The sequence below is a fragment of the Monodelphis domestica genome, chromosome 1 (genome assembly GCF_027887165.1).
Source record: "Monodelphis domestica isolate mMonDom1 chromosome 1, mMonDom1.pri, whole genome shotgun sequence".
Lineage (NCBI taxonomy): Eukaryota > Metazoa > Chordata > Mammalia > Didelphimorphia > Didelphidae > Monodelphis > Monodelphis domestica.
Window position 1 is genome coordinate 115,795,716 of NC_077227.1, and position 12,783 is coordinate 115,808,498.

The window sequence follows — 12,783 nt, forward strand, 5'->3', positions numbered from 1 at the left end:
TTAAAAGTTTCAAGTTTATTTGGGTACAAACACTGGCATCATGGGAGTCGCTACTGGTGGCGGCTAGAGAAGGGGCTTGAGTGGGAGGCCCACCCCACCCCCCTCCACTTCCAATCATTACCCATTACTCCAGAGGCCAAGGCCAGGCTGAAGGTGGAGAAGGGATCCAATTATGGGCTAGACGAGGTTGTTCATTAGTTTGAAACTTAGTATTGAAAGAATAGGAAGACAGCCACGTAGGTAGAGAGCCAGGCCTGGGGATGGGAGGTCCTGCGTTCAAATCTGGCCTCTGACACTTCCTAGCTGTGTGACCCTGGACAAGTCACTTCACCCTAATTGCCTAGCCAGTACCACTCCTTACCTTACCAAGGCAGCAGCCTTGGAACGGGCATCAATTCTAAGGCAGAAGGCAAGGTTTGAGGAAACAAAGAAACAAAGGAATAGAGAGTGGCTGTTCATGAGATGCGCTCCTCGGGACCCAGGACCGTTTTGGCTCTGATGCCAACAGAATCACACGTGAAGATAAACAAAGAAATCTGGACATGCCCGACGCATGCACTCGGGCCTCACAGACATTCCTTTTAGTCAGGCCGTATCACAGACAAACGTACCATGTTACGGTCAGACATACAGAGGAGAACACAAAGCTGTGGCCGTGGCCCCGTCCCCCCCGGAACCCTGCAAGGATCTGGGGAGCTGCGTGGCCTCTCGGAGGGGCAGCAGCTGCTCTGTGGAGTTCTGGAGCGAAGCTCTCCCGGACAAACAAACATATGGACACGTTTTGTTCTAATGGGGAAGGAGGTGGTGGGGCGGCCCCACACCCCCGGATGCTGGGCCCTGAGCCCAGAATGCTGCCTCCCCCGACACACTGGCCATCCAGTTCCTGGGAGGCAGCCGGGCAGGCACTCCCCTCCAGCCACCCTGGGCAGGGTGTCTGCCCCTGATCTTTAGGCCTTCATGGGAAGAGGGCACAAGTCCTTCCCGGGAAGGGTCACCTCCAGCTTCCAGGCTCTGGAGCAGGAGAACGGAGGGAGGGGGCGGCGCAGAAGAGGTGCCACAGCTGGGATGCCCGGCATCAGGGGCAGGAGCGGAGAACATGGGGCGGACCCCTCCCCTCAGAGCCCCTTGTTGAAGTAAACGACCTCAGCGTCGGGGTTCTGCTTCTTGATCCGATCTCTGAGCTCTGGCTCCAGCCGGGACACTCGAATGGAGCTGTAAAATCACAGGCTGAGCTGCCAGAACAGCGGCCATGGCTGGGCCAGCCCTCCCTCTCCCGGCCTGGCTCGCCAATGTCCTTCCACGTTCCCCGACAGGACCCCTCCCAGGGATGCTTACCTCCTCTGGGGGAAGAGAGCGCAGCACAGAGGGGTAGCAAACACCAGGCTGAAGGGGGAGGTGAAGAAGGAGTCTGAGTGTCCCATCTGTCCGTAGCAGGGCCCCAGAGGCCTCCCTCCCCAGACTCCTTCACCCCTTTCCCCAGTTCCGGCCCCTTGCCCAGACACTCACCAAATGCCAACCAGCCCCACCTGCAGGGGCCCGATGAGCCACGGTCTTTGCTGTGGGAAATGAAGACGGAGTCTTTGACCCAGAATGGCTCTCGGCCCCTCCGGCCCTGACCACCCTTGGTGGCCCGTGCCCTCGGTGGCAGCCCAGGGTCTCCGTGCCTGCTCCCACTGCATGCCTGTCACTGAGGAGCGGCGTAATGGCTTCTGGAGGGCCTCCCCCTCCCCTGGCATCCTCCAGCATAGGCCCTCTGACGACTTTTACTTCCACCCTCGTCCCTCCAGGACCCCCACCCACAGCAATTCAGCCTGAACTCGGGATCCAAATAGTAGAGGCTAAGATTGGGCTGGGAGCCTGGGGGAGGGGGCCTGGGTCACCCAGTCAAAGCCAAGTCCTTTCTTTATCCCTATGACTGTGCCCAAAGTAAGAAGGGAAGCAGGGGCAGACCTACCTGTAAGAATTTTCTTTTCTCCAACACACTCATAATTACCGGGGGGATGGCTAAAGGAGGAGGAAAGCATAATAATGGCCAGCATTTATATGGCACTTTAAGATTGGTAAAACATTTTACATGTTATCTCATTGATCTCACAACAATCGGTGCCATTAGTACCTCCATCCCCATTTTAGAGATGGCAAAACCAAGGCTAACAGGGTTAAGTGGTCAGGGCCACCTAGCTAGTACGTGTCCAAGACAAGGCAGGCCTTGAACTCATACTTTCTTCCTCCGAGGTGGGTGCTCTGTCCACTTCACCATCCAGCTGTTCCATATGATGAGTGCAAACAGGCAGGGTATCTCCTGGGAAAAGGGCCTCCCTCCAAGAGTCCTGGGTGCCTCCCCCATAGCCACCCCTCCTTCCCCCCAAGCCCCCCAGGCTCACTCAGAGCAGGGATAGCCATGCCAATCCGGGACGTCACCACCTGGAAGATGCCCAGCTGAGCCGCCTTGGAGGAAGTGCCTAATCTCTGGCCATAATCATCAGTCACGGGGATTCCTACCTCTATCTCCCTGGCATGTGTGGAGGCAAAAAGCAGCATCAGACTCCAAGGCCCAGCGTCCTCACAGCCCCTCCCCACCTCGGGTCCCTCAGAAGGTCCTGGCCCACTCCCAGTATCCTCCAGGGACTAGCCAAAGGGGTCTGGAAGCCCACCCCACCCCCATGGGGTCCTCTGCTTTGGGAGCCGCCCCTCCCTCTGCTCACCTCTGCCTCATCAATGGGATGTTGATGCAATTGGCAGCAGCCACAGCTGTGAATGGGATGAAGCGGCCAACCATGCTAGGCAGATGCTAGAGGAGGGGGCACTGGTCAGGGGCTTGGCCCTGGTAGTCATGAAGCATGAAATGTCTGTGGTAGGTGAGGGCAGCCATCGGGGAGGGATGAGTGAGCTTGGGAAGGAGCCCCCTTAGGGCAGCCTCTGGCTAGAGGTTCCTGGGGTGCTGGGGGGCTTGAGCCATGGGGGGGGGAGGGCAGGGCTTACTTTGGTGAGGGAGTTGAGTCCCAGAGCAGTGACCACAGCCCCACTGGTAGCACTCAAGTAAGCTACTCCCAGCTGCCTGTGGACAGAAAGGCCAGGTAATGAGAAGGCATGGATGACAAAAATCATTTCTAAATAGTTGCCAGGTATTAATCACTGGAGATAAGACACACGCCAGCAAGGAGTTTACATTACAATAGAGGGGGGCGGCACCTAGAGAGGCATGCTGGCCGGAGAAGGGAGCTTTGGTCTGGGGAGCCAGGCTGGTGAATTCATCTATTAGGGCAATCAATCAGCAAAGATAGTACTGATTTGATGGCTGTGGCTGGAACAGGGTCCAAGCTCTGCAGCCAGCAGAGGTGGGGTGCCCAGGGTAGATAGCTGGATTCGATATAAAGCACAGCCTGGCCTGGGGCAGCCAGGACCAGGGGAGAAGGGAGGTAACAGAGACCTGCCACAGCTTGTGGCCCTGCCCAGGGCACAGTATGGGCCCAATGGTACCTTCCACCAGGGAAGGAGCGTGTGCCTCAGTCTGAAGTCTCCCATTACTGACTCCCAAGCCCCCCAAACAAGGCCTCTAAGGGTCCCCCCAGGAGATGAGGTAGCCAATGTAGAAATATAGGGAGCTGCTCCATGGGCAGACCCCAGGATTGGGCTAGGAAGCCCAAGGCAGAGAGGTTAGTGAAGCATCTAAGCCAGTCAAATGGAAGCTCCTTTAGGGCAGGCATTGCTTTCATTTTCATCTCTACCCCACCCAGAGGTGTCCCACAGAAAAATTTTGGATGGAATCGAAGGACTGTTCCTTACGTATCAGTAATCTTTGCATCCCCACTTCTATTGGAGTAGTTGACAATAGCATTGAAGGACTGGTTCACCCACTGCCAGAACACCACAGTTGAAACTTTCCTGAGGAGACAGTAGGTTTGTCCCAGGGCTCTGGAACCCAACCACTATTTCCAACCCTTCCACACAGAGATCTCAACAGTGGTCCCCAAGCCCCTCCGACTACACACCGCTGAACAGAGGCTGCCCTTCCATGGCAATCCCCAAAGTGGCCATCCTAAGACCCTGATGAGGGTCCCTGCCCAGAGGTCCCAGTAATTACCCTCAAGCTCTCCACATAATCCCTGATGTTATCCTGGACCTCCCCTATCACATACAAGAATCAGAGTGGGTGGACACACAGGCCATAGTTCATTTGTAGAGAGTCATGAGAAAGAAGTAGTATTAAGAGATCAAAGAAATAACCAGTAAAGGACCCAATTTCTCCCTCCTCCCAGGCCCCAATCAGGTTGGGTGCTCCTAAGCATCCTCAGCCCACCTCCCTTCTACAGTTTATAACTCTGAGGCTGGGGGAATGTGAATCGTGCCAGGTTGGCCTCCAGGTTTGGCCCAGTGTTTGGGGGCTCTGTTCGGCGTGAGGCTCCTACCTGTAGAAGGTGAGCATGCAGCCACTGATCAGCATGTTCATGGGTACTTGGGCTGACATTCGGCCAACGATAAAGACCTTTTCCCCAGTGTCAGGGTGGAAGGCGGAGTCATATTTATATTTGGCATTCCATAGTTCATCTTCAGTCAGCCCAGGGGTCACAATCCCTGCCCTATTTGGGAAGGACAAGTCTTATTCTCCTGGAAAAGCAGCTGCTTTCCCTAGGAATTCCCAAGTCCTCTCATTCCATCAGATCACATCTACCTAGGAACAGAGACCTAAATACAATTGAGTCTCAGAGCTGGGGAAGCATCTTGTACAGGGACCCAAGAATATAGGCCTCGAGTCTCAGAATCTAAGGGACCTGCCATTTTCCTATCCTTGAGTTACTCCCCTTCATCACTACAGCACCAAGGGGATAAAAAAGCTCCTAGGCTTCTTCTGAAGAGCCCAATGCCCACCATATCTATGTCGGGCTGAGAGGGCCCACATGAGAAATGGTCCAGGGTAGAGGCCAGGTCCAGGAGCTATTTCAAAGACTTTGGCTTAGTTCTTATTAAGGTGGCATGATTATTGGCTATCCATATTTCCCTCTAGTAGTAAGTCCTCATCATTTCCCCCATGGAGTAGGCATGATAAGAAGAGTCTCTTCTATTCCTGTCCCGAATACTTAAAATTTGACCTCAAGGACATTTGGGTTAGGAATCATAGTTCTGTAGAATGCTTGAGAGGACCAACAATGAGGTCAGAAGTGGAATGGTCACTTACAGTTCTCCTGGGGGTTAGGGAAGACAGGAAGGAAGGGCAGGGAGAGTTCACCTGTAGTTCATCACAATCATTCGAGCTTTATTCAGTTCTTCCTCAGATAGTAGAAGGTTCAAGGGGTTGGTGACAGTGAAGAAGTGCTTAGCACGACCCACAAAAGTAGACTGGTCCCAACGAGGATCACGGATATTGATGTGCAGAGGTAACTCACTCATCTTCTGCAGGGGAAAGGGGGATAGGAAGATCAGAGGCTATACCCCCAAAACACCCACAATACATTCAGTCTTTTTTCTGGGTCCCAACCTGTTAAAGCGTGAACTTTTATGAGGAGTAGGGAGAAAAGAAGAGAGGATCTTGCCCTAAACTCCCACCCCCCACAACACAATAGGATGCTTCCTCTGTGTGTGTGTGTGTGTTTGGGGGGAAGGGGGGTTCAGATGGCATTGTCTCAGTATGAGAACCCTGTCTCCATCCCTGGAATAAGCTAGTTAACTCAATGCTATCCTGAACCCACAGGGTTGACTCTTCTCTGACTTTTCTGAAGCCATTTCATGGCTTCTCCACAAAATAGTATCAAAGTCAATGGGCCCAGGTAAGGTGAGAAGAACAGTTGCCTTATTACTAGAGTTTTGAGAGTAGAGAAAATCAGCAGAACTAGGCTGAAATGATCTAGGTCCTGGGGCCTTTTGGTACATAAGTATGAACTTGTGTTTACATATGAATTCTGGTCTGAGAATATATGTGTATGTACGTATGAACATATATACACAGATGTCCCCAGGTACCACAGTAGGCAATGGCAGCACAAACAGTAGCCTGCCTAGACAACAGCTAAGGAGCTACAACCAAGCCTCCATCACTTAACTGGTGAGAGGATGTGTGGCCCAGCCCTGGCTGCCTGAAGGGATTGGATTCGAAGCCTTTCCCCTTCTCTGTACTACAAAACCTATTCTACCCTATATCATGAACTATCTGAGAAAACATCTCCACCTTCCAATACCACAGAATGCTTAAGTAGATAGAAGCTGCTACTGTTTGTTATCTAGCCCCTTCTCCCAGCACCTGCTCTCCTATTTGCCATCATTGGGTCAAGATTACTGGGATTCCAACCCTGAACCCTCTCAGGAAATAGGCTTAGAAATTTTCTTTCTCTTGAACTTCCTTCCACATGTGAAGACACTAATCTCAAATAATATGGACTTGGATTCAAATTCCACCTGATACCACAGATGTAACTTTGGTCCTCAGTTTCCTCACTTGTAAAATGAAGAAGTTGGACTAGATAACCTCTGGGATTCCTTACTGTTCTAGATCTATGAACTTATCTTACTTGGGTCTGCTTCAGTGAATCATTTAAGAAAAGCACTACCTCACATCCCCATTAACATCATTAAGCATGCAGACACCAGACCTTGACACCGAGGCCCTGTCAGGTACCAAGACCTCAGATATTAGATCCATCCAGAAGCCAAATGCATAATAAAAGTACAAGATAACCTCTGGCTATACAACATCTCCCCCATTTTAGGATTCAGCCCAATCCCTTCTTCCTTGGTACAATATGTAGAAAAAGAACAAACTGATACACTAGACCCAAGAAGGTAGAAGCCCCAAACAACTGACACTTCCTCTGCCCTAGAGCTGGCAAACTCTTATTTCCTCCTCTCCTGATCTTTTCTCCATCTCTCTTCAAGACTCCTCCACTATTTGCTTCTTCAGCTCTCTCAGCAGAGAAGCTCATTTTCTATTTTACTTAGGAAGTAAAAGTTATCTACCACAAACTCCATCTTCTCTCCTGCTCAGTACATCGAGACTCTTCTACATTTGCCATTCTATTCCCTTTTATTCCAGCTTTGGAGGAAGGGGTGCCCTTTATTTGTGTCAAGGTTACCTATGCCCTTGATCTCATCCCTTCTTATCTCTTTTGAGGGTTACTCTTTCAATCATTCCCTTTCTCTCATTATCAATCTCTCTTTATCACTTGGCTCCTTCTCTACCACCCAAAAAAAACATGCCCAGATCTCCCTCATCCTTAAAGAAAATCACTTTACAATGATATTCCTTCTGTCCATCATTTTGCATTTCTTCTTATTTTCAAAGCTAGACCCCTAGAAAGTGTTCTCCATATTCACTGCCTTACTTCTCACTTATTTTCAACACCATCACTGAAACTGCTTTCAGTAAGAGTACCAACCATCTTTTAAATGCTTAACACAAGAACCTTTTCTTAGTACTCATCCTTCATAATCTCTTTGAAAAGTCTGATCCTTGTCACTCACTCCCTAGTTCCTACATAACCTTTCCTGGAACTCAGCATTGTTTTCTGGGACAAAAGGAAATACATTGGGGACATGGTAATTGCCTTCAATTATTTGAAGGTCCATTGGTAGAGGAGGGATGAGAGTTATTCTCTTTGGACCAAGAAAGCAAAAGCAGGAGTGGTGGACGAAAGTTGGAAAGAGGTAAATCTAGGGTAGGGGAAAGTTTTCCAACAATTAAACATTTCCAAAAGTCAAATGAACTGCCCAGAGAGGTCATGAGTTCCTCCTTCTTGGAAGTCTTCCAGTGGAGACCAGATGACCACTTATTGAGGATGGTGAAGATTCCTTTAGCAGGTGAATGGACAAGAATCTATCTTATTGTTTGTCCTTTGTAAGAGGATCAGTGATATCAAGGGGAGTCCAAACTCTATCTAGTTCCTAGATGGACCCTGAGGTCCCTCATGTCTCTCAAATTCTATGATTCTAAGATTATCCCTGGTATCTGTGACGTTATTCTCTCTTGGTTTTCCTCCTACCTCTCTGACTCCTCCTCACGTGGGTCCTACCCATTAATCTTAGGCTTCTCCCAAAGTTTTGTCTTCTCTACCCTCTTTTCCTTTGACAGACTCAAACTATCATGGATTTTATTGTCATCTTTTACAAATGATTTCCAAATTACCAGTTCCTATCCTATCTTTCATCTACTGAACTCTGGGACCTAATTACCTCATCACAGAGCCTGGAGGAATGCTATCCACAGTTAGAGGGTATGATATGGATGGCATGCTAACAAAGGAACCTGAAGAGAAGTCAGATAGGAGAACTGAGAGAAGGTACTGTCCCAAAAGGTCAGGGAGGAAATGGTCTGGGAGAAGAGAGTAGTCAGGAGTAGCAAATAATGCAAAGGATGAGGATTAAGAAAATGCAACTGTGAAAAACTTAAGATCTGACAATGAAGAGATCACTGGTAACTAAAGAAAGCAATTTCAATTGTGTAATGAGGAAGACTGCCAAGGATGAGAAATGAGAAGGCAGGAAACTCAATTCAGGGTATGGTGACTTAGAGAAGAGTATGGACCACATGGGTGGATATGTGCAGTAAAGACATGTCCTAGACTCTTCTACATGACCTAAATTCTCTCTTTATTCTCTCTCACCCAGTGCCTCATAATTTCATAATTGCAATTGTTGCCTAAGCCTGTAAGTCTAGCTGTAGTCTTTCTGCTGAGCTCCAGCTGTACCTCATTTATATTTTAAACTGTAGGTTCCATGAACATCTCAAACTCAACATGTCCAAAACTGAATTCATCTTTTCCCCCAAACCCATGCCCCTTCCAAATTTGCCTTTCTGATGAAGATATGACCAGTCTCACAGCCATCCAAGCATCTCAGTCATTGTGTTATTCTCGACTCCTTATTCTCCTTGATTTGAAAAATCCATTAAGTTGCCAAATCTTGTATTTCTACTCCCATAACATCTCTTGCATATATCTCCCTCTCTTTAACCATACAACCAACTCCCTAGCTTAGGATCTCATCACCCTGAAGTACTGAAATAGCCTTATTATTGATTTTTCTTTCTTCCCCTTTGTTTTCTCTCTAATCCATCCTCCAAATAGATATCAAAGAATTTTTTTCCCAAAAGGACAAGTCTGAACATATCACTCTCCACCCCAATAAACTCCAATGGCTGTCTAGTACATCTAAGATCAAATGGTAGTTCCTATGTTAATTTTTAAAAATTCTTCACAATGTGCCATAAGAAACAATGAGCAGGCTAATTTTAGTAAAACTTGGAAAGAACTACAAGGAATAATGAACAGCAGAATGAGCAGAACCAAGAGAACATTAAAACACAGCTACAGATTTAATATTTGAAGAATGACTTATGAATGTCACCCCCAGAGAATTAACTAAAAAAGGAAAACATGAAGATATAATCTATAAATACACATCTGTCTCCTGGATGATGCCTTCTAGGATGTGGAAAGGGGAGGGAGAAGCTGAGACACTTGAAAATAAATTCCATTAGGTAAATCTTTCACAATCTGGCCCAACCTTTTAAAACACTACCCTCTTTCCAGAGCCTTTGGACTGGTTATTGCTGGTGCTGATAATGGACTTACTTCCTTCTCTCCTCTTGCCTCTTAGAATCCCCTTTTCCTTCCAAACCTTGCTCAAATATCGCCTCTACATAGAGCCTTTCCTAAGCCTTCTTCAGCCTTCCTCATCATGCTACTGTTTCTGGTTCCCCTCCCCCCACCCACACACACATTAGTTCCCTCCTTTCAATATATTTAATAGAGTAAACTTGTCAGTTGTGGCCCTGGATTTCCCCATTTGGTTTCAGTTCAAGGAGTCCTCTGGAAAATTGAGGGAGCAAGTTTCTAGCCATGGTAACTCAAGGTTGTTATCAACCCCTTTTCAGTGGTAAAATCTTCTAATTGGCCACAAAATTGGAAGAACCAGTGAGTTGCTGAATGAGACTTGAATATACAAATAAGGGCAAACTGCCCATTTCTTGATTTATTTTTCCTTTGATAGTGAGAGAAGACAAGTTTGCTTTTATATAATCAGTCCCAGGAGTGTGATGAGGGATAAATAGCAGACCTATCACTTATTCAAAGATGGGGGCTATGGTCAGCTCCAAAATTCTTTTTTATGATTTGGAAGTAAATGTGTCCAGGCAGTGATCCTGAAAGTTCAGAAGACTCAGAGGTCTCATAAGCATTCTATATCTGTAGTAGGGTTCACTGGTGTCAGCTGTAGAAGCCACAGGATTCAGAGGTGATCAAGCAGCAGCCTTGAGAAGGCTATGTCCAGGCAGCTCCTTCACTGATGCCACAATGAACAGAATCTCATGAAGATTTGACAAAGGGAGAAAAGGACTTCCAAGGCTAGGAGTCAGGAAGTACCCCTTTGGTACGTGTGTGCAGAGAACATATGCCTCATTATTACTGTATTTCAAATTTAAGCCCACTATCCTTTTGATCATACAAGGCCAGAGTATGCCTTCACTTTGGGGGAGGGGGATAGAATGTTTTGTACTGACTGTTCATAGTATACTTTCTAAAAGATAAACAATATCTACTGGCTATTAATGGAAAGCACATAGAGTGGGGAGGCGAAGAGGAGAGGGTTAGTTATGGGCAGTATGAGAAATACAGTCCTTCAGGATTATTCCTAGAACCTTGAGAGACTTAGCCACAGCCTCATTCTGAAGACCAGGGCCACCAGTATGAGTTTATGTGAGGGACTCAGCCCCAGAGTAAGGATTGCTACAGATATTTTTAATATATCATTTATATGCAGATTGTCTCTCCCTATAGAATGTAAGATCCTTGAGGGCAAGGACTGTTTCCCCAGCATATCCCCAGTATCTATCACATTACTGAAGAAGCTTAATAAATGCTTTTTGATTATCCCTCCCTAACCTAAGCCTCCTGCAAAATCCTCTCTTTCTTTTGAAGACATAACCAGACTCCCAGTCATATTCACAGCAGTCTTTTCCTCCTCCTCCCTTCTATATCCAAAATTGTTGCCAAGTTTTGTCAAATATACCTCCACAATATCTCTCATGTGTCCTTTTTCCTCCATTTATATGGCAGCCTGCCCTCATTACCTCTCACTGGGTCTACAGCAATAATTTCTTAATTGGTCTCTCTGTTTCTAGTCCATCCCCTCTCTTCCTAAAAGCAGTTCTGATTCAGTCAATTCCCTGTTGAAAAAAATTTATCCCTTTGGCTCTCCAATAAAATGCCCTCCCCAGCTTGGCACCGAGAGCTTCCTCCATCTGGCTCCAACCTGCCTCTTCAGACTTAGTTTCTATTTTAGTTCATGTACTCCACATTCCGACCAAACTAGCCTACTGAACTTGACATTCTACCTTCCTTCCTCAGCCTTTTGCACAGGCTGCAGCTCCCTGGGCCTGGAATGCTCTCTGTCATCACCTATTCCCCCTCCCCCCTTAGAATCCTTAGCTTCCTTCAAGGCTCAGCTCAGGTGCTACTTCCCTTGGGAAGTCTTTCTCAGTCTCCCTGGTCAACAGTGTTATTTATCTCCCTCCTCAAGTTACATGTCTGTGTGGAAGTGTCTCCCCTAGCCTGCTGGGCTTGAGGACAGGGATTGTCTTGTTTTTCTCTCTGGATCCCCAAAGGTGGAACAAGAATATGGTAAGTACTTTGTTAAAGGTGGCTGAACTGCATCTCATGAACTGTGCATAAACATGTGTGTTGTTAACCTCTCCTTGGCTTCTTCAGATGTAATTCCTCCCTTTCCTGTTGGAAGTACCTGAGTCACATGCTGACTCTGGAGATTATGATCCAATTTGCCCCCTCAGTCCCTGCTTCTCCTCCTTCCTATGCTCTTCCAACCTTTCTTTTCTTTTCTTTTCCTTTTCAAACCTGTGCCTCTTGTCTTAGAATCTATACTAAGTATCAGTTTTGAGGCAGAAGAGGGGTAAGAACTAGGCAATGGGCTTAAGAGACTTGCCCAGGATCACACAACTAGGAAGTGTCTGAGGCTGGATTTGAACCCTCTGTCTCCAGGCCTGACTCTCTATCCACTGAGCCACCTCATGGCCCCTTTCCCAACTTTTCTTGCCCAGGTAGAAGCTGGAGAAATGTGAGGAGCAGACAGACAAACTCTAATCTTGCCTCACCACTCTCAGAACAAGAACCTCTTGGAGTTCTTTCCCTTCTGCTCCACAGGAAGATCCTGCTTCCCAGGAGATCTATGGGAGATATCAGCTCTTCTGGGCGTCCCTTCTGTCTCCCAGCCAGAACGAGTGGCCCGCCTCCGGGGACCATCTGGACACCATTCAACAAAATCCTCCATAAGGATTAATCCTCTAGTCCACATTAGCCCCAGCACCATTAGCGAGCCACTTGAACCTACAAAGCCGGCACAGGAAGGGCCCACAGACTAGTCCCGCACCCAATGATCTCACATACATCAGATAAAAAGTAATCACTTGCTCAAACTTCTGAGACCTGGAGTGGGGCAAGTATAGGGGAAGGGGCGGAGAAGGCTGCAGCCGGGTCGGGCGAATGGGAAGGGGGCAAGTGAAGTCGGCAGCGTCCCTAACGCAGAGCAAACACCCCTCCTTCCCCCCAACTCCCGTTTTCCCCACTGGGCCAAACGCTGGCAGATCCAGCTTTCACTCACGCTCCTCCGGTTGCTGCCTCGGCTATCCTCAGAGACCTCCCTCCCTCTCCCCTTCCTTACTCGACGGACAGCTCGAGCCTCCCTCACCGCCACCAGTACACGTCACTCGTGACGTAGCCTGAACTCAGTCAACAGCCAATAGGGCTGAAGGATGCAACCCCGGCCCCTGGGGTTGCAAGGGGG

General features: G+C 48.1%; 1 protein-coding gene across 2 annotated transcripts in view; it reads right to left on the reverse strand.

The window, feature by feature from the left end:
- Nucleotides 1-12,783, reverse strand: part of SFXN3 (sideroflexin 3) — an 18,680-nt gene continuing 5,897 nt past the window's right edge. Inside the window, exons 1-11 of one of the 2 annotated variants that reach the window (XM_001369873.4) lie at nucleotides 12,601-12,706; nucleotides 5,228-5,391; nucleotides 4,410-4,580; nucleotides 3,787-3,885; nucleotides 2,983-3,058; nucleotides 2,706-2,791; nucleotides 2,385-2,512; nucleotides 1,955-2,004; nucleotides 1,507-1,556; nucleotides 1,336-1,383; nucleotides 1-1,212 (exon numbers count right to left, since the gene is read on the reverse strand). In XM_001369873.4, the coding sequence (XP_001369910.2) occupies nucleotides 1,116-1,212; nucleotides 1,336-1,383; nucleotides 1,507-1,556; nucleotides 1,955-2,004; nucleotides 2,385-2,512; nucleotides 2,706-2,791; nucleotides 2,983-3,058; nucleotides 3,787-3,885; nucleotides 4,410-4,580; nucleotides 5,228-5,388 (966 nt within the window). In that variant the 5' untranslated portion in view covers nucleotides 5,389-5,391; nucleotides 12,601-12,706 and the 3' untranslated portion in view covers nucleotides 1-1,115. Of the gene's footprint in view, nucleotides 1,213-1,335; nucleotides 1,384-1,506; nucleotides 1,557-1,954; nucleotides 2,005-2,384; nucleotides 2,513-2,705; nucleotides 2,792-2,982; nucleotides 3,059-3,786; nucleotides 3,886-4,409; nucleotides 4,581-5,227; nucleotides 5,392-12,600; nucleotides 12,707-12,783 lie in introns of those variants that run through there. The other variant, XM_007479158.3, reaches the window with a different exon arrangement.